The 24,549-nt window shown below is 47.1% G+C and overlaps 1 protein-coding gene across 1 annotated transcript in view; it reads left to right on the top strand.

Annotated features, from left to right (window-relative positions):
• LOC143956492 (corticosteroid-binding globulin-like) overlaps positions 1-24,314 on the top strand; it is a 46,443-nt gene extending 22,129 nt beyond the window's left edge. Inside the window, exons 2-5 of the mRNA XM_077466674.1 lie at positions 388-1,616; positions 8,523-8,793; positions 18,731-18,878; positions 24,022-24,314. Of these exons, the coding sequence (XP_077322800.1) occupies positions 413-1,616; positions 8,523-8,793; positions 18,731-18,878; positions 24,022-24,243 (1,845 nt within the window). The 5' untranslated portion in view covers positions 388-412 and the 3' untranslated portion in view covers positions 24,244-24,314. The remainder of the gene's footprint in view (positions 1-387; positions 1,617-8,522; positions 8,794-18,730; positions 18,879-24,021) is intronic.
• Positions 24,315-24,549: the final 235 nt, after the last annotated feature.

The raw sequence follows: 24,549 nt of genomic DNA, 5'->3' as shown, positions 1-24,549 counted from the left end.
GATCTCACCATATATACTTAAGACTTTGAAATATTTGAATATTGCGAGCAATATTTTACAGCTGGATCTAAAATTTTCCGACAACAAAATCCGATCTGACTTTTTTCCAATCGTTTGTAGAGAATTCCGACGGACAAAGTGCCACGCACGCTTAGATTAAATTACAAGACCAAAGTTATTGGCTACCGGCCTCTACGTAGTCCCGCCTTATGCAACGGACATCACCTCGTTCCCTATCGATCGGATTTTCTGACAAATTTGATCCGACCGTGTGTATGCACGACAAGTTTGGCACAAAATCCGTCGGAAGAAGATCTGATGGATTTTGTTGTCGGAAATGTCCGACCATGTGTACGAGGCATAAATCGTGTATTTTATTTTACACAGGTGTGAAAATTGGTGTGAAAGAAAGATGAAGACTCTTCTTCTCCTCCAGTTGTTCATCTCGCTGATCCTTGTGACCCATACCTCCAAACGAAGTCAAGGACAGGGCCATTATCAAAATCAAGGACAGGGTAATCAGAAAAATCAAGGATATGGCCATAATCAAAATCAAGGACAGGGTAATCAACACAATCAAGGAAGTGGCCGTTATCAAAATCAAGAACAGCGCAAGCATCATAATCAAGAACCGGGCAAGCATCATTATCAAGAACAGGGCAATCATCATAATCAAGGATGGCGCAATCAACTAAATCAAGAACAGGGCAATCAACAAAATCAAGGACAGGGCAATCATCAAAATCAAGGACAGGGTAATCATCAAAATCAAGGACAGGGTAATACACAAAATCAAGGACAGGGTAATACACAAAATCAAGGACAGGGTAATACACAAAATCAAGGCCAGGGTAATCAACAAAATCAAGGACAGGGCGGTCATGAAAATCAAGGATGGGGTAATCAACAAAATCAAGGACAGGGCGGTCATGAAAATCAAGGATGGGGTAATCAACAAAATCAAGGACAGGCTAATACACAAAACCAAGGAGGGGGTAATCAACAAAATCAAGGACAGGGCACTCAACAAAGTAAAGAACAGGGCAATCAACAAAATCAAGAACAGTGCAATCAACAAAATCAAGAACAGTGCAATCAACAATGGCAAGAGTCAGTATCTCAATCTCAAATGGAATTTGCTGTAAAGATTTATCAACAGATTTCATCACAAACAGAAAGACCTCAACCAAACCTGTTTATTTCGCCGATCAACATCTACATAACCCTCTCCACGCTGGCTCTTGGTGCCCATGGTAAAACGCGAGAGGAAATCCTCTACACCTTAGGCCTGGATGGCACCAAGCCAGACACGGGGCTGCATGAGGGCAATAGAAAGATCCTTCAGGAACTACGGCAGGAAAGCAAAGATATGGATTTCAAGCTTGGCAGTGAGATCTTCCTAAAAAAGGGGGGAGCTTATTTACCGCAATTCCAACAATATTTGGCTACCTACTACAACACCGCCATTCAAACCATCAGCTTCAGTGACCCCGAGGCTGCTAAGAAAACCATCAATAAAATTGTGAGTGACAGAACAAATCAGAAGATACGGAACATGGTCAGTAGCTTGGAGTCGAAAACATCGATGGTCCTGGTAGACTATGCAGTCTTCCAAGGTAAGTCCATTTTTCTGTTGACTACAGAAAGTAGATTTTAGTGAAACAAATGTCTCAAAACTACAGATACAACAACCATCGCACTGACTTTTACAAGAGTCCATCCTGGAAGGGTGGTATTTACCATAAAGCGCTTGTAGGGCAATCTCTGGAGTGAGGGGGCAGCACTAGACCCTAAAATTTGCAAACTGATATTTTTTCTTTAACTTTGTTTCTATCATCTGTCCACCTCTGAATATTTATGGCTAAATTCATCAAGATAGCTGTAGTGCACATCCTCTCCCCCCACTCCAAATCTCCCTCCCAGCACAAGTTCCCCCTATCCACCTTCCTAGCACATATCCTGCCCCCCCCCCCCCCCCAAATTTCCACTCCTAGCACAAATACCCCCGATCATCCCTACTCATTCCTAATCATACCTACCAGCACAAATCCCCCCCCAAATATATTCCCCTACTAACAAAAATCCCATCTCCCCTCCACCATATCACCTCTTCTAGCACAACCCCCCCCCCCCAAATCCCCCTTCTAGCACAAATTCCCTTTCTCCCCCCTCTCAACACAAATTCCTCCAAATCACAACTTCTAGTAATTCATACTCCCCTGCCAACCCCCAAATTCCCCCTCCAAAAACAAATCCCCTCCCCCTAATCTTCTTGCAGTGCCCCCCATCCCCCACCTCTCGTGATACCACAGTGCCCAGGGCAGCTGCCCGTCCTTCCCACCCCTTGTCCCGGCCCTGACTTTAACACTGTTTTATGTGGTATTTACCAAGCGTTTTTGCTCTGATGCCGTGTACACACGATTGGACAGCCCACCGGACTTTGCAGCGGACAATCCCCTGGACTATAGCAGTAGTCCGCCGGACTTTTGAAATGAACTGACTTACCCACACACGGAGTAAAGTCCGTTCATACGGAGTAAAGTCCGTTCATTTTGAACGTGACTCCAGGTAGACGGGACTAGCGAAGGAAGTCAATGTCGCCGCCTCCATCGGCGAGATTGACACCTCGCTAGCCCCGTCACCTGGTATGGATTTAAAGGGGAACCCCTACGCCGAAAAAGCGGTGTGGGGGTCCCCCCAAAGTCCATAGCAGACCCTTATCTGAGCACACAGCCTGCAACCCTCCCCCACCCCAAAGCACCTTGTTGATGAGGACAAGGGCCTCTTCCCGACAACCCTGGCTGTTGGTTTCGGGGTCTGTGGGCGGGGGGGGGATTATCAGAATTCGGGAGCCCCCTTTAATAAGGGAGCCCCCAGATTCTGGCCCCCTACCCTATGTGAATGAGTATGTGGTACGTTGTACCCCTACCCATTCACCTGGGGAAAAAAAGTGAACATAAAAAAAACACAACACAGGTTTTTAAAATACTTTATTAGACAGCTCTGAGGGTCTTCTCTTCTTCTGTCTTTGGGGGTCTTCTCACCGGACTCCTCCGCTATCTTCTGCTAGCTCTTTTACTAGCGGGGGAGTCCGGCTTTCTCCTTTCGTCCCCGCCGAGGTCCGGGGGTCTTCTTCAGACTTCAAGGGTCTTGTCTCACTCTTAGGGGGTCTTGTCCCGCTCTTCGGTTCTTCTTGCAGAGCCTCCGCTTTCTTCTTCCAGCTCTTTTACTAGCATTGCCCCGGTCTTCTGTCGCTATCGCCTTCTGCTTCTTTTTCTTCTTCCTTCTTCAGATGTTGACACAACGCTCTCTCTGGCCGTAATGGCAGGGGCGTGTTGTGTGGCGACTTATATAGGGGAAAAGGGCGGGGTCACAGGTGATGTCACATGGTGACCCCCGCCCCTTACGACGTCACAGTCCCGGAGGATGATGGGGCTGTGACATCATAAGGGGCGGGGTCACCATGTGGCATCACCCCGCCCATTGTCCCTATATAAGTCGCATGGATTAGGGGGGTGCCCCAAATGGATTGGCTGCAACTGGTGTCATGTGACCCAATCACCGCATGCAATATGCTTTAGTGGCTTGTGGAATTATGAGGACGCGGCTATTAAAGTTGTCACCAGAGCAAGAGGTGAGGGAAAATCCTTTAATGGTGACACGTGCCCTACCCACTATTTAGGATGGGAATTCCCTGCATTGTTTATAGACTTCCTCTTATTTCCCATTGCTACTCCAGGACGAGAAGTCGTGGGGAATCTCCCCAGCTGGACAAACAGCAACAAATAAAGCGAATGGGGAGTTTAACCCTCCCCTATTCTTTTTTTAAACACTTTGGGCTACACATTCACTTTAACCACTTCCCCCGGATGGACGTCATGTGACATCATTGACTTTGAAAATTGAGACGTGTTGCCTCAATGGGAAAATAGGGTAAGTAGGGTTGGGTACCACCACCCTATAATTGTATAGTGGAGAAGGGGAGATTAGTCAAGGGCTACTCCAAGCAATGCCCTCGATCATCAATGATGGTTAGGACTATCTCGGTACCCAGATTGTACAACAAGGGATGTATATAAAAAACATATATAGCATATGGCACAAACAATACACAGTTGACAACAAAAACAAGTAAGTAATTGTTGAAAAAAAAATACCACATGAAATTAACATTAAAAACTATTTAAAGGCCCCCAAAGACGTGGTGGAGACACGATGTAGATATAGACGTGGTCCTCAACAAGTTTCGCGGCCTATGCTGCTTCTTCAGGAGGCGTCACCTAAAAGATCTACGGAACAATACAATCTCATAGTTACAATATCATGAAAATCGAAACAGTAGCTAAACAACCAATAATGCATTTCATTTGGAGTACGACTTTGAGTGGAGATATCTGGATTCCAGATATCAGTTTTTTCCGGTGGCAAATTCCCTGCACTGTAAAAAAAAAAGCCATCTCATCAGCCCTCCAGCGCTTATCCGGTCTCTCCTGTGAATCGGTCGGCGGTGGTCGTTTACCATAGAGCTGGCCGTGGACCAGATGGTCCCTAGGCCATCTCTATGACCCTCGGAGGCCAGAAGTGACGTCACCGGCAGATGTAAACACTGACTGATTTTTTTTTTTATGCTAGAAACCCTGAGATTATTTTTTTCTTATCTCGGGATTTCCAGCATAGAGGAGAGATATGTGGATTGACACATATTGTATTGTACTGTATTTGTACTGCTGATGTGATGTAAAGCGCTGCGCAAACTGTTGGCGCTATAGAAATCCTGTATAATAATAATAATAATGTGGGGACTTATAGACCCCAGATCTCTCTGAAAAGAGGACCTGTCATGCCCTATTCCTATCACAAGGGGATAAAGGGAAAATGTAAAAATAAAATAATAAAAATAAAATACACAATAATAAGAAAAATATATATTTTTCTAGAGCACTGATTTTAAGAATGCTTAAAATGAAATGATTAATATATATATATATATATATATATATATATATATATATATATATATATATATATATATATATATATATATATATAATGTATATAAATACATATATATATAAAAATATATGTGTGTGTATATATATATATATATATACAGCCCTTGAAGGATATACCCCCTTCCTGACCAGAGAACTTTTTTGCTATTCGGCACTGCGTCGCTTTAACTGACAAGTGCACGGTCGTGCGACGTGGCTCCCAAACAAAATTGGCGTCCTTTTTTCCCCACAAATAGAAATTTATTTTGGTGGTATTTGATCACCTCTGAGTTTTTTTTAGTTTTTGCTCTATAAAAACAAAAAAAGAGCGACAATTTTTTACATTTTGCTATAATAAATATCCCCCCCCCCCCCCAAATTTTTTTTCCTCAGTTTAGGCCAATACGTATTCTTCTACATATTAAAAAAAAAAATCGCAATAAGCACTTATTGATTGGTTTGCGCAAAAGTTGGAGCGCTTACAAAATAGGTGATAGTTTTATGGCATTTTTATTCATTTTATTATTATTATTATTATTTTTACTAGTAATGGCGGCGATCAGCGATTTTTATCAGGACTGCGACATTACGGCGGAAACATCGGACATTTTTTACACATTTTTGGGACCATTATCATTTATACAGCAATCACTGCTATACAAATGCACTGATTCCTGTATAAATGACACTGGCAGTGAAGGGGTTAACCACTAAGGGGCAGTGTAGGGGTTAAGTGTGTCCTAGGGGTGTGTTTCTAACTGTGGGGTGGCATGGCTGTGTGTGACACGTCACTGATCTCTGCTCCCGATCACAGGGAGCAGAGATCAGTGACACTGTCACTAGGTAGAACAGGGAAATGCAATCGAGTCCGCGGGACCCACGACCCGACTCACGGAGCTTGCCGCGTGCGCATGCCGCCTCCTAAAGGGCAACGTACGGGTACGTTAGTTTGCCTGTACGAGCCCTTCTGCAGATGTATATCGGCGTGAGGCGGTCGGCAATCGGTTAAACCACTTCAGCTCCGGAAGATTTTCCCCCTTAATGACCAGGCCATTTTTTTTGTGATATAGGGCACTGTGTTGCTTTCACTGACAATTGTGCGGTCCTGCGGCGCTGTACAGAAATAAAATCAACGTCTTTTTTTCCCACAAATAGAGCTTTCTTTTGGTGGTTTTTGATCCCCTTTTATTTTTGTGCTATAAACAGAGGAATTTTGAATAAAAAAAAAAATATATGATTTGCTTTCTGCTTTAAAACATTCCCAATAAAAAAAAATTTAAAATCCTATTTCTTCATCAGTTTAGGCCAATGTGTATTCTGTTATATATTTTTGGTAAAAAAAAAAAAAAAAAGGTTATCGCGTCTACAAACTAATATATTTAGGGACTTTTACTTTTTTTAATTGCTTTTACTAGTAATGGCGGGGGATCATCGATTTTTAGTGGGACTGCGACATTGCGGCGGACAAATTGGACAAATGGGATCAGTGCTAAATAAAATGCATTGATCACTGTATAAATGACACTGGCAGGGAAGGGGTGAACATTGGGGGCGATCAAAGGCTTAAATGTGTTCCCTGGGAGGTGCTTTCTAACTGTGTGGGGGTGGGGGGGGAATACACTGGAGGAAAAGAGAGATCCATGTTTCAGCTTGGCTGAAACACAAAGATCTGTCTTTTGCTCCCTGACAGATCAGCGGTCTGTCTGCCTTGTCCCAGCCCTGTGTCTGTCCAACACAGGGCTGGGACAAGGGATGGGCAGGAGGGCCGGTTGCCCCTGGCGCAATGTTTTATTGCAGGGGCAGGGAGCACCCTGACCCTAACTCTAAGGGAAAGGGGGCGCAGTTTGGCATCTTTGCCCTTGGCGCTGGATGACCTTGTCCCGGCATTGGTCAAACAGAACGATCGGCGTGTCATGGCGGCCACCGCGGCTGCCCAGCAGCTGATATGTGTCCAACTGTCTAACTGTGTGTGGAGGGGACGGGATACACTGGAGGAAAAGAGAGATCTGCGTTTCAGCTTAGCTGAAACACAAAGATCTCTCTTTTGCTCCCTGACAGATCAGCGGTCTGTCTGCCTTGTTTACATAGGCCGACCGCTGCTCTGTCTGTCCAACAGAATGATAGGTTGGCCGCGGCGGCCACCGCGTGGCTGCTGGGCTCCGATCGCAGGGGGAATGGCGCTCACAGCGGCGCACGCGCCCCCCCTACACCCTATGCACATACAGACACGTGTTTTTGCACAGCCGGGCCGCCCTGCCACAGTAAACATGCTGTGCAAAAACACGTGTCTGTATGTGCATAGGGTGTAGGGGGGCGCGTGTGCTGCTGTGAGCGCCGCTCCCCCTGCGATCGGAGCCCAGCAGCCACGCGGTGGCCGCCGCGGCCAACCAATCATTCTGTTGGACAGACAGAGCAGCGGTCTGCCTATGTAAACAAGGCAGACAGACCGCTGATCTGTCAGGGAGCAAAAAGAGAGATCTTTGTGTTTCAGCTAAGCTGAAACGCAGATCTCTCTTTTCCTCCAGTGTATCCCGTCCCCCCCACACACAGTTAGTAAGCACCTCCTAGGGAACACATTTAACCCCTTGATCGCCCCCCCAATGTTCACCCCTTCCCTGCCAGTGTCATTTATACAGTGATCAATGCATTTTATTTAGCACTGATCCCATTTGTCCAATTTGTCCGCCGCAATGTCGCAGTCCCACTAAAAATCGATGATCCCCACCATTACTAGTAAAAACAATTTAAAAAAGTCAAAGTCCCTAAAAATATTTAATAGTTTGTAGACGCGATAACTTTTTTTTTTTTTTTACCAAAAATATATTGCAGAATACATATTAGCCTAAACTGATGAAGAAATTCGATTTTTTTTAAATTATTTTATTGGGAATGTTTTAAAGCAGAAAGAAAATCATATTTTTTTTTTTATTCAAAATTCCTCTGTTTATAGCGCAAAAATAAGAGGGGATCAAATACCACCAAAAGAAAGCTCTATTTGTGGGGGGAAAAAAAAAGATGTTGATTTTATTTCTGTACAGCGCCGCAGGACCGCGCAATTGTCAGTGAAGGTGACGCAGTGCCGTATCGCAAAATTTTTTTGCCCCCTCTAGTGTTAAAGTGGAGTTGCACCCAAAAAAAAAAAAGAATGTTCCTTAAAAAAAATTAAAAAAAATAAAAATTGGAATTTTCTTTTTTCACTCACCTCTAAATGGCTGTTGCTAGGGGGTCCCTTCGTGTTCTGCCTCATTCAGTGCCTGGGCTGGCAACATCGCTTCCCCTCGGCGCAGGAAGGGCTCAACTATGCCCCCTCCCTCTTGTCAATCATCTGGGACACGTGACGGGTCCCAGACGGCTGCGCGGCCAATCACGGCGCACGGTGCGGCTCGCGCATGCGCAGCGGGTGCCTGGCTGTGAAGCGGTCAACTGTATGTTTTGTAATGTTATAAAAATAGGTACATATATATATATATATATATATATATGAACAAGAGTTAAAATAGAAACTTAAGTAACCATCTTTTGTTCCTCCAGGTATATGGAATTCCGTATTTAACAAACAAAATACAGAGATGATGGACTTCACGTTGAACGATGGGACATCGGTCAAGGTGCCGATGATGCATCAGTGGGGGTTGTATAAGACGTACAAGGACGTGGCGATGGATTGCAACGTGGTGGAAGTGCCGTACAAGGGAAACATATCCCTTTTCATCATCCTCCCACAATTACGTACTCTGAACAGCGCGGTAGAAACGATGACTGCCCACCGACTTAAAACATACATCCAAGCAGTGAGAACTAGGTAAAGAAAAAAAAAAAACTCTGGTTTTAACACGATTATGAGGTCAAATCAGTCAAATGTTCATAGAAATAGCAATGTGCAACTTGATGTTTATTGGATGAACTGACAATACAAAAAACTTATTCTTGTCACACTTCCAAAAAACTTTACACATAAATTGTCAATACCTCTCTTTTCCCAACATGTTTCGCTCCAAAAGAGCTTCCTCAGGAGAGAAATAGCGTAGTGGCTATTGAAAATACAAGCAACAAGAAATATATTAAGTATTCATGCAAATACATTTTTAAGTTTAATGCCGCGTACACACGATCGGAATTCTCGTTGGAAAAAGCTCTGATGGTTTTCCCGACGGAATTTCCGGCTCAAGCTGTCTTGCCCACGCACCGTCACACCAAATTCCAATCGTTTATAACGCGATGACGTACAACACGTACGACGGGACTAGAAAAAGGAAGTTCAATAGCCAGTAGCCAATAGCTTCCGTCTCGTAGTTGAATCTGAGCATGCGTGATTTTTTGGCGTGTCGGAATTGCATTACACCCGATCGGAATTACCGATAGAAAGAAATTTTCCGTCTGGAAAATTGAGAACGTGCTATCAATTTGTGGCTGGCGGGAATTCGGACAGCTAAATTCCGATGGAGCGTACACACGGTCTCATTTTCCGATGAAAAGCTCTCATCGGTCTTTTTCTCACCGGAAATTCCGATCCCGTGTGTACGCGGCATAAGAAAAACGAATTGTGCTTTGCATATACAAATCATATACAAAAATAATAATAATAATAATAATAATAGAAGTAAATAATCATAATGAATATATAATGAATGAATCTAATTAAAAAAAAGGAGCGAAACGTGTTGAGAAAAGAGAGGTATTGACAATTTATGTGTAAAGTTTTTGGAAGTGTGACAAGAATACGTTTTTTTTGTATTGTCTTTTTGTAAAATTTGTAATAAAATCGCAATATGTCATTTATGGTGACGTTTTTGTCATAAATGTGTTAAATACACAATCACATAAAAAGTCCAGAGGTCTAGTGACCTCAAAGTCCCGTTTTTAGTTTAAGTCGTGTAATTGGGATGTGGTGTTTTTTTTTATTTTTGGCTTTTTCTCTCTTTCTTGCTTTTTGTTCATACAAGCAATGCAACTAATGCAGTGACTGGGGTTTTCTAGGAGCAGTTACCAACTAATGACACTAGGTGGCAGGGCGGTGCTAAATAACTGATTGGTATAGAACAGTGATGGGGAACCCATGGCACACGTGCCACAGCTGGCAAGCCGAGCCCTCCTTGTGGGCACGCGTGCTATGGTCTTCAGAGTAGCTCCAGGCACACGAAAGCTCCACATACTTCACTAGGAGGACAAAGCGCCCGGTGTCCCCGCACTGTGCCTGCACTGTGTCAGGTCACCTAGAGCCCAGGTGACAGGTGCACACCGTAGGGTTGGGGATGCACCGCAAGGCTGTGGACCCTACGGCTGACGGCTGCAGACGGGGGACAGATCCCACTGGGGTAAGAGCGTAAGATTCCCCGGGGCGCGGAGTCTAAGAGCCAGCTGGTGTTCACCAGAGCTTCGAGTGGTGAAGATGGTCTTGGCTGCAACTGGCTCCAGGTCGCGACCCCCAGGGTCCCCCAGCTCACACCCACAGTAGGTAACAGGAGGATAGGGATGGTGAGGGACAAAGCCAAGGTCGGGGCCACAAGCAGAACAGAATAGTCGGGTACACGCCAATAGGTCAGGGTCACAGGCAAGCAGGGATGGTCAGAACACGCCAAGGTCGGTAACGGAAATCAGAAGCAGAGCACACGACAGGAAACAGGAAGCTAATACACAAAGGTTGATCAGCAGGATAGGCTAGCAGTGCAAAGGTTAATATAGTGTAGTCTGATAGGGGCTAGGGTGGAGCCATTCCAGAGGAAGGAAATAAAAGCAGTCAGGTGAAGCTTGGCTGGTCTCTAGAAATGAACACATGCAGACAGGTAAGGAGAACAACTCTAATGCATAACCATGACAGTACCCCCCCTCTTACGAGGCCTCCCCCTCCCCCGCCTGGGACCAGGTTTAGAGGGGAACTTCAAATGAAACTTCGTCAACAGACGAGGTGCAAAGACCTCGGAAACCGAAATCCACGACCTCTCCTCAGGACCAAAACCTTTCCAGTGCACGAGGTACTGGAGAATGCCTCTACAGAGTCGGGAATCCAAAATTTGGCTAACCTCGTACTCCTGATCATCCTCAGAGACCGGTGCTATGGTAGGGGAAGGACGAGAGAACTTATTGAGGACTAACGGCTTTAGAAGGGCAACATGGAAGGAGTTAGAGATTTTGAGGCTTTTGGGAATCTGGAGCTTGAAACAAACCGGATTCAGTTTAGAAATTATGGTGTATGGACCAATGAATCTTGGGGCAAATTTGAGGGAAGGAACCCGGAGTTTGATGTTCCTGGTGGAGAGCCAGACTTTGTCTCCTGGCTGAAAAGAAGGTGGCTTACGCCTGCGACGGTCAGCAAAACTCTTGAATTTGTTGGCAGCTTTCTGGAGGGAATCATGAACGTCAGCCCACATGGAATTGAATGATTCCTGAACAGTAGCCAAAGCTGGAATGTCAGAAGAACAAATCATAGGAAGGGGAAGCTGAGGATGTCTTCCATGAACAGTGAGGAAGGGTGTTTTCTGAGAACTGACGTTAACATGATTATTGTGGGAGAACTCAGCCCACGGTAATAGTGATGCCCAATCATCATGATGGGCAGAGACCAAGGTACGGAGAAAGACCTCTAACTCCTGATTAACTCTCTCAGTCTGGCCATTGGATTGGGGATGATAAGAAGAGGTAAAATCCAAGGTAATGTCGAGGGATTTGCTAAAGGCTCCCCAAAAACGAGAAGTAAATTGCACACCCCTGTCCGAGACGACATGCGAAGGAACACCATGAAGGCGGAAAATCTCTCGTACAAAAATGGGAACCAAGGCAGGGGCAGAAGGGAGACCAGGAAGAGGAACAAAATGAGCCATCTTGGAGAACCGATCGATTACTACCCAAAATGGCCGTATTATTCTCCGATAGTGGAAGATCAGTGATAAAATCCATGGCGATATGAGACCAGGGCTCCTTAGGAATGGGCAAGGGCATGAGAAGACCAGCAGGGGCTTGAGTGGAAGATTTAGACTGAGCACAGATGTGACAAGCCTTAACATAGTCTTTAACATCCGAGCGGAGATTAGGCCACCAGTAGTGACGACTGATAAGCAGGAAGGATCGGAGGAACCCAGCATGACCTGCCATCTTGGAATCATGTCCCCAACGAAGGATCTTGGTTCTTAGCTCCGTGGGAACAAAGGTCTTACCAGGAGGAATCTTTGATTCCAGGGTGGTAGAATGGGCAACAATGCAAGAGGTAGGAATGATCGGCTCAGGATCAGGGTTGGACTCCTCGTCCAAGGTGTCAAATGACCTAGAGAGCGCATCAGCTCGACCGTTGCAGGAACCAGGTTTGTACGTAATCGTGAATTTAAAACGAGAAAAGAAGAGACTCCACCTGGCCTGTCTGGGGCTCAGACGTTTAGCATTCTGTAGGTACTGTAGATTCTTATGATCAGTAAAGATCGTTATGGAGTGAGGGGAACCTTCCAAGAGATGACGCCACTCCTCCAACGCCAATTTAATTGCGAGAAGTTCCCGATCACCAATGGCATAATTTCTCTCTGCCTGAGAAAATTTTTTGGAGAAGAACGCACATGGTTGACGTTTCTTCTCAAAGTCCTGAAGAAGCACAGCTCCCACCCCCATCGAAGAAGCGTCTACTTCAATAAAAAATGGGTCTTCAGGATTTGGTCTCCTCAAGAGGGGTCCAGAGACAAAGGCCTGTTTCAGATCGTGAAACGCAGAGACAGCCTCGGAAGACCAGTCTTTGGCATTAGCACCCTTCTTGGTCAAAGCGATAATAGGCGCAGCAATGGAAGAGTAATTCCTTATGAACTGCCTATAATAATTTGTGAAGCCAAGGAAGCGCTGTGTGGCCTTGAGGCTAGCAGGAAGGGGCCAGTTGGTAATGGCAGAGACCTTTCCGGGATCCATGCGAAGACCCTCACTAGAAACAAAACATCCCAGAAACAGGACCTCGGAACATTCAAAGGAACATTTCTCCATCTTGGCATAGAGATTGTTCTCTCTAAGGCGCTGAAGTACGGTGCGTACATGGTTTCTGTGAGCAGGCAGATTTTGGGAAAAGATGAGAATGTCATCCAGATAGATGACAACAAACTGGTACAGTAGATCCCTGAATATTTCGTTGACAAAGTTCTGGAACACAGCTGGAGCATTACACAAACCAAAAGGCATAACCAAGTACTCATAATGCCCGTCCCTAGTGTTAAATGCGGTCTTCCATTCGTCACCTTCTCGTATTCGAATGAGATTGTATGCACCTCTGAGATCCAATTTAGTGAAAATGGAAGCCCCCTTCAACCTGTCAAATAGCTCAGATATTAGAGGTAAGGGGTAACGGTTTTTAATAGTCACAGCGTTTAAACCTCTATAGTCAATGCAGGGCCTGAGGGTGCCATCCTTTTTGGCAACGAAAAAGAACCCTGCTCCTGCAGGCGATGAGGATTTCCGGATGAAACCTCTCTCCAAATTCTCAGCGACATACTCAGACATGGCTTGGGTCTCTGGAATGGATAAAGGGTAGGTACGACCCCTGGGCAGGGTTGCTCCAGGGACAAGGTCAATAGCACAGTCAAAAGATCTGTGAGGAGGAAGTACCTCAGCAGACTTCTTACAGAACACATCCCGGAAATCGCTATAAGCCGCAGGAAGATCGGACGAGACAGATGTGGTAGCAATGGGAAGTTTCCTCTTGGGGGTCACCTTGGAAAGACAAGACGGGAAACACGAAGGACCCCAGGCCAGGATCTGCCCAGATACCCAGTCCACATGTGGCGAGTGGAGCTGCAGCCAATACAATGGGGGTAGAGGCCTTGGGTAGGATGAGGAAGGAGATCCACTCCTGGTGGAGTATCCCTACCGACATCCTAATAGGTAGCGTCTGGAAACGGATAGGACCCCCTGGGAGCACAGTGCCATCAATTGCCAAGACTACTAGTGGAGTAGCGAGGGGAGAAAGGGTAAGCTTCATAGAAGAGGCAGTTCTCCAGTCCATAAAATTGCCGGCAGCCCCGGAGTCCAGATATGCTAGGACCGATTGGGGAGAAGTGCCTACATGGAGGAACACCGGAAGAAGGAGACGAGAAGGTGATGTTTCTGGGTCCAATACTCCACCTTCCAAATGTATTAGACCCGAGCGTTTCCCGGACGGAGCGAGCAGGAGTCACGAAAATGACCCTTGCCCCCACAATAAAGACACAAGCCCAGAGTTCTGCGTCTAGCACGTTCTTCGGGGGTTAGTCTGGTCCGGCCCAGCTGCATGGGCTCCTCAGCAGACGGAGGATGCTCCACAGGGCGACGGGGAAAAAGCTCAGGCTGACTAGAACCTGGGGGGTGCTGGCGTCTTTTTTCTAAGGACCTCTCCTGGAAGCGAATGTCAATTTGATTACATAAGGAAATGACTTCGTCTAGACCGGCGGGGATAGCTCTTCCTGCTAATTCGTCCTTCACTCGGTCTGAGAGGCCATGTAAAAAGGTTGCGACCAGGGCCTCATTGTTCCAGCTCAATTCCGCTGTAAGGATACGGAACTGAAGTGCATATTGGCCCACTGAACCAGATTCTTGGCAAAGGCGTAAAAGGGCACTAGCCGCAGAAGAAACCCGAGCTGGCTCCTCAAAGATGTTACGAAAGAGCTTCAAGAAGTCGGACAGGCTGGAAACCACTGGATCATTTTTCTCCCACAGGGGGGCAGCCCAGGCTAAAGCTTCACCGGAGAGGAGGGAAATGATATAGGCTACCTTTGCCCGATCGGATAGAAAGTTTTGAGGCTGGAGCTCAAAATGAATGGTGCATTGGCTGAGGAAGCCCCTGCAGGCCTTGGAGTCCCAAGAGAAATGGAACGGAGCAGGCAGTACTAATAAATGCGTGGATGCGACTGGTGCGATAGGTGCAGTCGCAGACTGTACTTGAGGCTGCGGGTTCGGGGTTCCCAAGGAAGCCTGTAGCTGCTCAAAGCGAGAAGCCAGATCCTGGAGGAATCGCATCACCTGAGTCTGATTAGATTCCTGGGTCTCGAGTCTCCGCACTATGCCCTGCAATGGATCGACTGCAGGGAGCAGCACGTCAGCCGGGTCCATGGCTGATCAAACTGTCAGGTCACCTAGAGCCCAGGTGACAGGTGCACACCGTAGGGTTGGGGATGCACCGCAAGGCTGTGGACCCTACGGCTGACGGCTGCAGACGGGGGACAGATCCCACTGGGGTAAGAGCGTAAGATTCCCCGGGGCGCGGAGTCTAAGAGCCAGCTGGTGTTCACCAGAGCTTTGAGTGGTGAAGATGGTCTTGGCTGCAACTGGCTCCAGGTCGCGACCCCCAGGGTCCCCCAGCTCACACCCACAGTAGGTAACAGGAGGATAGGGATGGTGAGGGACAAAGCCAAGGTCGGGGCCACAAGCAGAACAGAATAGTCGGGTACACGCCAATAGGTCAGGGTCACAGGCAAGCAGGGATGGTCAGAACACGCCAAGGTCGGTAACGGAAATCAGAAGCGGAGCACACGACAGGAAACAGGAAGCTAATACACAAAGGTTGATCAGCAGGATAGGTTAGCAGTGCAAAGGTTAATATAGTGTAGTCTGATAGGGGCTAGGGTGGAGCCATTCCAGAGGAAGGAAATAAAAGCAGTCAGGTGAAGCTCGGTTGGTCTCTAGAAATGAACACATGCAGATAGGTAAGGAGAACAACTCTAATGCATAACCATGACACACTGTCCCCGCCCTGTCCCTGCACTGTCCCCGCCCTGTCACCGCCCTGTCTCCGCCCTGTCCCTGCACTGTCCCCGCCCTGTCCCTGCACTGTCCCCGCCCTGTTCCTGCACTGTCCCTGCCCTGTTCCTGTACTGTTCCTGCACTGTCCCCGCACTGTCCTCGCCCTGTTCCTGCACTGTCCCCACACTGTCCTCGCCCTGTTCCTGCACTGTCCCCACACTGTCCTCGCCCTGTTCCTGCACTGTCCCTGCACTGTCCTCGCCCTGTTTCTGCACTGTTTTTGCACTGTCCCCGCCCTGTCCCTGTACTGTCCCCGCCCTGTTCCTGCACTGTCCCTGCACTGTCCCCGCACTGTCCTTGCCCTCTTCCTGCACTGTCCCCGTCGGGGCCACAAGCAGAACAGAATAGTCGGGTACACGCCAATAGGTCAGGGTCACAGGCAAGCAGGGATGGTCAGAACACGCCAAGGTCGGTAACGGAAATCAGAAGCAGACCACACGACAGGAAACAGGAAGCTAATACACAAAGGTTCATCAGCAGGATAGGCTAGCAGTGCAAAGGTTAATATAGTGTAGTCTGATAGGGGCTAGGGTGGAGCCATTCCAGAGGAAGGAAATAAAAGCAGTCAGGTGAAGCTCGGCTGGTCTCTAGAAATGAACACATGCAGACAGGTAAGGAGAACAACTCTAATGCATAACCATGACACACTGTCCCCGCCCTGTCCCTGCACTGTCCCCGCCCTGTCACCGCCCTGTCTCCGCCCTGTCCCTGCACTGTCCCCGCCCTGTCCCTGCACTGTCCCCGCCCTGTTCCTGCACTGTCCCTGCCCTGTTCCTGTACTGTTCCTGCACTGTCCCCGCACTGTCCTCGCCCTGTTCCTGCACTGTCCCCACACTGTCCTCGCCCTGTTCCTGCACTGTCCCCACACTGTCCTCGCCCTGTTCCTGCACTGTCCCTGCACTGTCCTCGCCCTGTTTCTGCACTGTTTTTGCACTGTCCCCGCCCTGTCCCTGTACTGTCCCCGCCCTGTTCCTGCACTGTCCCTGCACTGTCCCCGCACTGTCCTTGCCCTCTTCCTGCACTGTCCCTGTCCTGTTCCTGCACTGTCCCCGTCCTGTTCCTGCACTGTCCCCGCCCTGTTCCTGCACTGTCCCCGCACTGTCCTCGCCCTGTCCCTGCACTGTCCCCATCCTGTTCCTGCACTGTCCTCGCACTGTCCCCAGCACCGCCTGCCTCGTCCAGATCACACACAGCACTCACAGCACATTTGGAGAAAATGCTGCAGGGCCGACCAGCACAGACCAGCTGGAAGAGCGGCCGATCACCTCCCTCGACTGGGGAATGAACAGCCAATCGACTGGCACGGGAGGAGAAGCGGGCGCTTGTTTGCCCGGGGGTTGCCTGAGTGCAGTCTCTTCGTTCCATTGGTGAGAAAGCCCAGAGATGAGCACCGCCATTACTAGTATAAAAAAAAAATAATAATAATAATAATAATAAAAATTTTAATATATACAGTATCTCACAAAAGTAAGTACACCCCTCAGTCACATTGGTGTAAATCTTTTCTTCTCTCTTTTCATGAAGAAATGACACTTGTCTACAATGTAAAGTAGTGAGTGTACAGCTTGTATAACAGTGTAAATTTCCTGTCCCCTCAAAATAACTCAACACACAGCCATTAATGTCTAAACCGCTGGCAACAAAAGTCAGTACGACCATTTCCGATGAGAGCTTTTGGTGGGAAAATGAGACGGCGTGTATGGCTCCATTGGAAATTTGCTGGGCGAATTTCCACCATCAAAAGATTGAGAGCATGTTCTCAATTTTTCCGACGGGGAAAAGTTTTCGATCGGAAATTCCGATCGTCTGTAGCAATACCGACGCGTAAAATTCCTACGCATGCTCGGAAACAATTCGACGCATGCTCGGGAGCATTGAACTTCATTTTCTTGGCTCGTCGTAGTGCTGTGCGTCACCGCGTTCCTGACGGTCAGAATTTGCAGTGGCCATGTGTAGGCAACACAAACTTGAGTGGAATTCCGTTGGAAAAACCATCCAAGGCTTTTCCGACGAGAATTTACGATCATATGTACGCGGGATTATGCCGTGTACACACACGCAATCAGAAATTCGGCCAGCAAAAGACCGATGAGAGCGGAAAATGCAACTGTGTGTACTCTCCATCGGAATTTCCACCAACAAAAGTTTGAGAGCATGTTCTAAATTTTTCCGACAGGAAAAGTTTTCGATCGGAAATTACGATCGTCTGTAGCAATTCCGACGCGCAAAATTTCCATGCATGCTCGGAAACAATTCGACACATGCTTGGAAGCATTTAACTTAATTTTCCCGGCTCGTCGTATTGTTGTACATCACCGCGTTCTTGACGGTCGGAATTTGGTGTGACCGTGTTTAGGCAACGCAAGCTTGAGCGGAATTCCGTCAGAAAAACATCCAAGGCTTTTCCAACGAGAATTCTGATCGTGTGTATGCAGCACTATGTCGCATACACACAATCGGAAATCCGCCCAGCAAAAGACCGATGAGAGCTTTTCCTCGGAAAATGCGACCGTGTGTAGGCTCCATCAGAATTTCGCTGGCCGAATTTCCGCCAGCAAAAGACTGAGAGCATGTTCTCAATTTTTCCGACGGATAAAGTTTTGATCGGAAATCCCGATCGTCTGTAGCAATTCCGACACGCAAAATTCCTACGCATGCTCGGAAACAATTAGACGCTTCCTCGGAAGTATTGAACTTCATTTTCTCGGCTTGTCGTAGTGTTGTACATCACCGCGTTCTTGACGGTCAGAATTTGGTTTGACCGTGTGTAGACAACACAGGCTTGAGCGGAATTCCGTCAGAAAAACCCTCCAAGGCTTTTTCGACGAGAATTCCGATCGTGTGTGCGTTGGAACTTTGATCCCCGTTATTATGGACTATATATCTATCCTGAACCATTGTATTTAAATAATACACTATTCACGTGGTGGTTTTGCTCTTTTAACGTGCTGAATTCTAATGTTATTGCTAATACCGGCACTGATGTGTATTTTCCCCTACAGTTTTATCAGGCTTCGCATACCCAAAGTATCCTTCAACCAACCGGCCAACCTGAAACATAACTTGGTGGCCATGGGCTTGGAGAGCATGTTCAGTGAGAATGCCAACTTTTTTGGGGCCTCAAAGGATCAAAAGTTACAGGTTTCAGGCGTAAGTATCTTTCTTTTGTCCAACCACTAATCAACAAGTACTTTCTGTGGTCTCCTAGCAACTTATCTTTTCCTCATTCCCTGTTCTGTGCTATGTCTCTGTGTGGAGGCGGCCATCTTGGTGTAGGCAGGGCTTAGCTTCCTCATATGTCAGAGCTGCCCCCCCCCCCCCCGATGACTGACTGGGGACATGATGTGGGGTAATGATGATGAAGAAGTAACAAGATGGGTAGGGGAAGCACAGATCCAAAGAACGAATGAAGCAGAAGCATAGAGATCCTTGCACTGTAGGTCTTCAGGTACAGCTTCCTCTCCAGCAAGGTGAACCATGAGCTGCATAGAAGACGTTGAGATTACTGGCCTAGAAAACACAAACATAGAGTTTCACTTTAAGAACCAAAAAAAAAAAACATTCAGTGTCGGCTTTTAAGATATTTTAACATCACAAGCTCATTCTACAGGACCAAAAATATGTTTTTTGGCTTGTGATATGGGGGTTGGACAGCTCAGAAATGGTGAGTCCACAAAAGCCATAACTACACTTCATAATTACCAAAAGTATTGTGATGCCTGCCTTTACACACACATGATCTTTAATGGCATCCCAGTCTTAGTCCATAGGATTCAATATTGAGTTGGCTCCGCCCTTTGCAGCTATAACAGCTTCACCTCTTCTTGGAAGGCCGTCCACAAGGTTTAGGAGTGTGTCATGGATTCTCTCATCCATATCCTTTTTGCACTGGTGTGCAGTCGTGTTGGAACAGGAAGGGGCCGTCCCCAAACTGTTCCCACAAAGTTGGGAGCATGAAATTGTCCAAAATGTCTTGGTATGCTGATGCCTTCAGAGTTCCCTTCACTGGAACTAAGGGGCCAAGCCCAACCCCTGAAAAACAACCCCCACACCATAATCCCCCCTCCACCAAATGCTTTGGACCATTGCACAAAGCAAGGACCATAAAGACGTGGATGAGCCAGTTTGGGGTGGAGAAACCTGACTGGCCTGCACAGAGTCCTCAACCTGATAGAACACCTTTGGGATGAATTAGAGTGAAGACTGCGAGCCAGGCCTTATCTCAACCACATCGGTGCCTGACCTCACAAATGCGCTTCTGGAAGAATGGTCAAACATTCCCATAGACACCCTCCTAAACCTTGTGGACAGCCTTCCCAGAAGAGTTGAAGCTGTTATAGCTGCAAAGGGTGGGCCAACTCAATATTGAACCCTCCGGACTAAGACTGGGATGGCATTAAAGTTCATGTGCATGTAAAGGCAGATGTCCCAATACTTTAAGACAATATAGGGTATATTTAAGGGCATGGCAGCCCACTTTTATTGAAACAAAAAATAAAATCTAAACAACACAAGGTTTCCCACACAGGGGCCTCAGTGCTAATATTAAATGCAGAGCCACCTGGCTCTCCTGTCAGCAGAACCTCTGCTATTTGTACTGGTCTCCCAGACCATAGGCTCTTCGGGCTCACTCAGGCTATGCTTGCAGCACCTCTCTACATGGGCCCATTCTTGGCCCCTGGGCAGGGTTCTCCCAGCGCCCCCGGGCTCTCTCACTCTTAAGACTCCCAAATCCCCCCCACCCCCCTCCCCCCCCCCCCCCCGGGCTCTCTAGTTGCCTCAGCTCTTGCAGTCCTCTAACCAACAACTTAGCCGTTGTAAGTCTCATTGTTCTGCAGGTAAGGGAATATTTCTAACATGGAGACTTGTCTCCTGAGTAGGTCACCTCTCCTGGCTGGAGCTCACCTCTATCCTCACACGGAGATTTGTCTCAGAATGGCAGCAAATGCCCTGAGCTACTCTCAGACCTGGCTTATAATGACCCTGTGCACTCACACAAGCTGAAGGCCTCCAGCAAAGTCCGGACACAGGATTGAAGGTTCCGTCCCACTCAAGACACTTTGGAATCTTCAAACTCCAGGCCCTGATCTGGGATTACGTAATCCAGAGAAAACTTAAGTCTGGGTTCACACTATAGAACTCAGCGGGTCACAGCAAGAGTCCGGTACGTCTCCATTCACCATCACCATATCAGGCCTGATTTCAGCCTGAATTTTCTTCTGAATTCGGGCCTGAAATGTACCAAAAGACGCACAGGGCTCCTTTGCAAATTTGCACAGGTGCCACGGCGGAGATGTGTGAACCGGAGCCATAGAAAGCCGGTCACAATCTCCTGACACCCCCATCCAATTCACAATGGTGTGAACCCAGCCGTAACCACTTCCCGCCCGGCCTATAGCAGAATGTAGGGAAAGTAGTTCAGTTATCATGACTGGGGTCATATGACGTCGAGCAGGACAAGCCGTGACACACTGCATCTCCGATCTAGGTAAAGAGCCTCTGACGGAGGCTCTTTACCACGTGATCAGCTTTGTCCAATCACAGCTGATCACAGTGATCATCCCCCCCCTGAGGATGCCCACCCAGGACCACCAGGGGTGACCACCCATGGCCACCAAGGATGCCCACCCACGGCCACCAGGTAAGCCCACTAGAGACCACCAGGGATGGCAATCATTGCCCATTCGGGATGGCACTCTGTGCCCATCAGTGATGCCTTCCAGTGCCTCTGATCAGTGCTGCTTATCAATGCCGCCCACCAGTGTCCTCCAGTGCCAGCCTATGGGTGACCATCAGTGCCACCTTTGAGTGACCATCAGTGCCACTTATCAATGCCCATCAGTGCCACCTATCAGTGTCTATGAAGTTCTGCAATACGCAACAAGCCAGGAGGGTAGTCCACCCCGGGCCGGGACACTCACACGATGTAAAATTAATGAGTCAGTAGCAGAAGATCACAGGTGTGACGACAGTGTCTGTCTCAAGGAATGTGATGCAGCCTGACTGGTCAGTACCCATGAGGGGAGGCTTCCAGGTGGGAGGGCATGTCCCTGCTCTTTCCCTACTCCTCAGGAACCTCTCTCAGATGCAAAGTACTGTCCCACACAAATGGGCGACCTCTCCCTACTCCCCATACCAAATGTGTGCCATGCCCAGGAGTCAGTTAAATGGACTCTGCCCAACCCAAGATGACCACCAGAGTTACATGGGGCACCAGTATCCAATCAGACAGCTGCCCCTGTGACCCAGGAAACCATAGAGGAACTAGGTTCCTCTTGACTTCCTCTCCCTTTGCAATGCCACTGTGGTTGAGCGCCACCTGCAGTGTAGAAAATAGACTGTACGTGCCTACATTACCTAAATTCACAAAGTGGCAGGACCTCATACTCTCACACGCCGGACATACACTTTAACTACTTTAACTACTTGCGGACCGCCCGCCTGCCATCGTTGTATGTTGACTGTTTGATAGCTGCCATAACCCTGGTATCCTCTTCAGCAGTGGGCTGTCTGTGGCTGATTCACGGTAAGATCACTTTTATGGTGGGGGGGTCTCTCCGCCATGCTCCGGTAGTCTCTGCCGCTTACCAGAGCCATCAATAGCGGCTGAGACGATCAGATACTTTCTCCTGTGAGGCCTGGAGCCAAGTGAGGGAAAGATGGCCCCCACTCGGCTCCATACCATTGGATTGCGGAGGCGACATCAAACGTCACTTCGGCCCAATGATCCTAAAAGGGGAAATGTTTGTTTTTGTAAAAAAAAAAAAAAAAAAAAAATTATTGATTTTATTTATTTATTTATTGTGTAAACATGAGATCTGAGTTTTTTTTTTTCATGCCAAATCTCACAGTAAAGAGATTACAAGGGATGTTTACATAGAAATAAAAGGAATAAAAGTGAATTTTTTTTTTTTTAAAGGACTGTGTAAAAAATAAAAATAAAAAGTATAATTATAGATAAAAAGTAAAAGAAATAAGAAAAAGAAAAAAAAAAGGAAAGCTCCCCGTCCTGCCGAGCTTGCGCAGAAGCGAACGCACACGTGAGCAGCGCCCGCATATGAAAACGGTATTCAAACCACACATGTGAAGTATCACCTCGATCGTTAGAGCGAGAGCAATAATTCTAGCCCTAGACCAGCTCTGTAACTCAAACTGGTAAGTTGTAGACATTTTTATACTTACCTATGGAGATTTTTAAGGGTCGAGGTTTGTCGCCATTCCACGAGCGGGCGCCCTTTTAAAGTGTGACATGTTGGGTATCAATTTACTCGGTGTAAGATTATCTTTCACAATATAAAACAAAATTGGGCTAACTTTACTGCTGTCTTATTTTTTAATTCAAAATTATATTTTTTTTCCCCAAAGAAATTGCGCTTGTAAGACCGCTGCACAAATACGGTGTGACATAAAGTATTGCAACGACCGCCATTTTATTCTCTGGGGTGTCTGAAAAAAATATATATAATGTTTGGGGGTTCTAATTTTCTGGCAAAAAAATAAAAAATTATATTAACTTGTAAACACCAAGTCTGAAAAATAGGCCCGGCCGTTAAGTAGATAAAGCGGAAGTAAAGCCATCCATAAAGCAGTTTCGTTTCTGGCACGTGCCGGAAATGTGAGACTCCCGTTGGTTGTGTTCTCAACCAAACTGTCAAACCATCCAATGGCTGGTGTCATCACTGATCACATGTGCAGCATCATGGCAGTTGTAGATTAAATGGAGGCAAAGATGGCGGCTTCCTTGGCTGAAAACAATAGGCAGGTTTACTTATGCCGGACTTTTTCAACGGACTAGGTCCGACGGAATGAATCCGTTGGGTATGACGATCGTGTGTGGGGCTCCAGCTGACTTTTTTTTTTCCCCCAAAAGTCAGACGGACCTAGAAATAAAACATGTATCAAATCTTTTCCGACGGACTCGAGTCCGGGTCGAAAAATCCGCTCGTCTGTATGCTAGTCCGACGGATGAAAACCGACGCTAGGGCAGCTATTGGCCACTGGCTATGAACTTCCTTATTCTAGTCCGGTGGTACGTCATCACGTTCGAATCCGTCGGACTTTGGTGTGATTGTGTGTGGCCAAGTCCGTTCGTCCGGAAAGTCAGTCGGAACTCCGCCAAAAGTCAGTCGGGAAGACCGTCGGACCTAGTCCATCGAAAAGTCCGGTCGTGTGTGCGGCATTACACTTTAAGTTCTGACTGATTTACGTTAGCCCTCCATTCTTATTTATATATTTTGCATGCTTTTAACTTTTTAAGTAAATTTATTTCTTGACTTTTTTTTTTTATTGACAGATTTACCACCAGGCTTATATCAACATCGATGAGGGAGGAACAGAGATGAATAGTGCAACTGATACCAAAATGAACTTCGTTATCCCTAGTCTCACGTTTAACGTTGACCGTCCGTTCATCATGCTGATCTACCACAAATTTGCCGAGACCATTCTCGGGATGGGCCGAGTCCTGAACCCTTCTTGGCAAGATTCCCAGCAGCAGAGGCAGGAAGAAATGTAATAAAGCAGATATATAAACTGCTGTACAAAATGAAACCATTCTGCTCGTAATAAAGCGAATGTGCCGAACAATTTCCGCGTTGTGGTTTTCTCTGTATCGCCTTCCAAGCCAGCGAGCTCCAAGGATGCCCCGATAAGGGGGTGAAGGAGAGCGTGAAAATCAGCTTTAGTCAAAATAAAACAGCCAGATAGTTTTAGGGGTCCCCAAAATGAGGGAGACAAGAGGAGGAAGTAGGGACGAAGGGACTTTGTTCCAAATCAGGGACAGTCCCTTAACAAAAAAATCATAGACAGTTGGGAGATATAA

Source organism: Lithobates pipiens, unplaced genomic scaffold, assembly GCF_037356315.1.
Source record: "Lithobates pipiens isolate NorthernLeopardFrog02 unplaced genomic scaffold, aLitPip1_a1.2 Scaffold_37, whole genome shotgun sequence".
NCBI lineage: Eukaryota > Metazoa > Chordata > Amphibia > Anura > Ranidae > Lithobates > Lithobates pipiens.
This window is presented reverse-complemented; position numbering and strand designations above follow the sequence as displayed.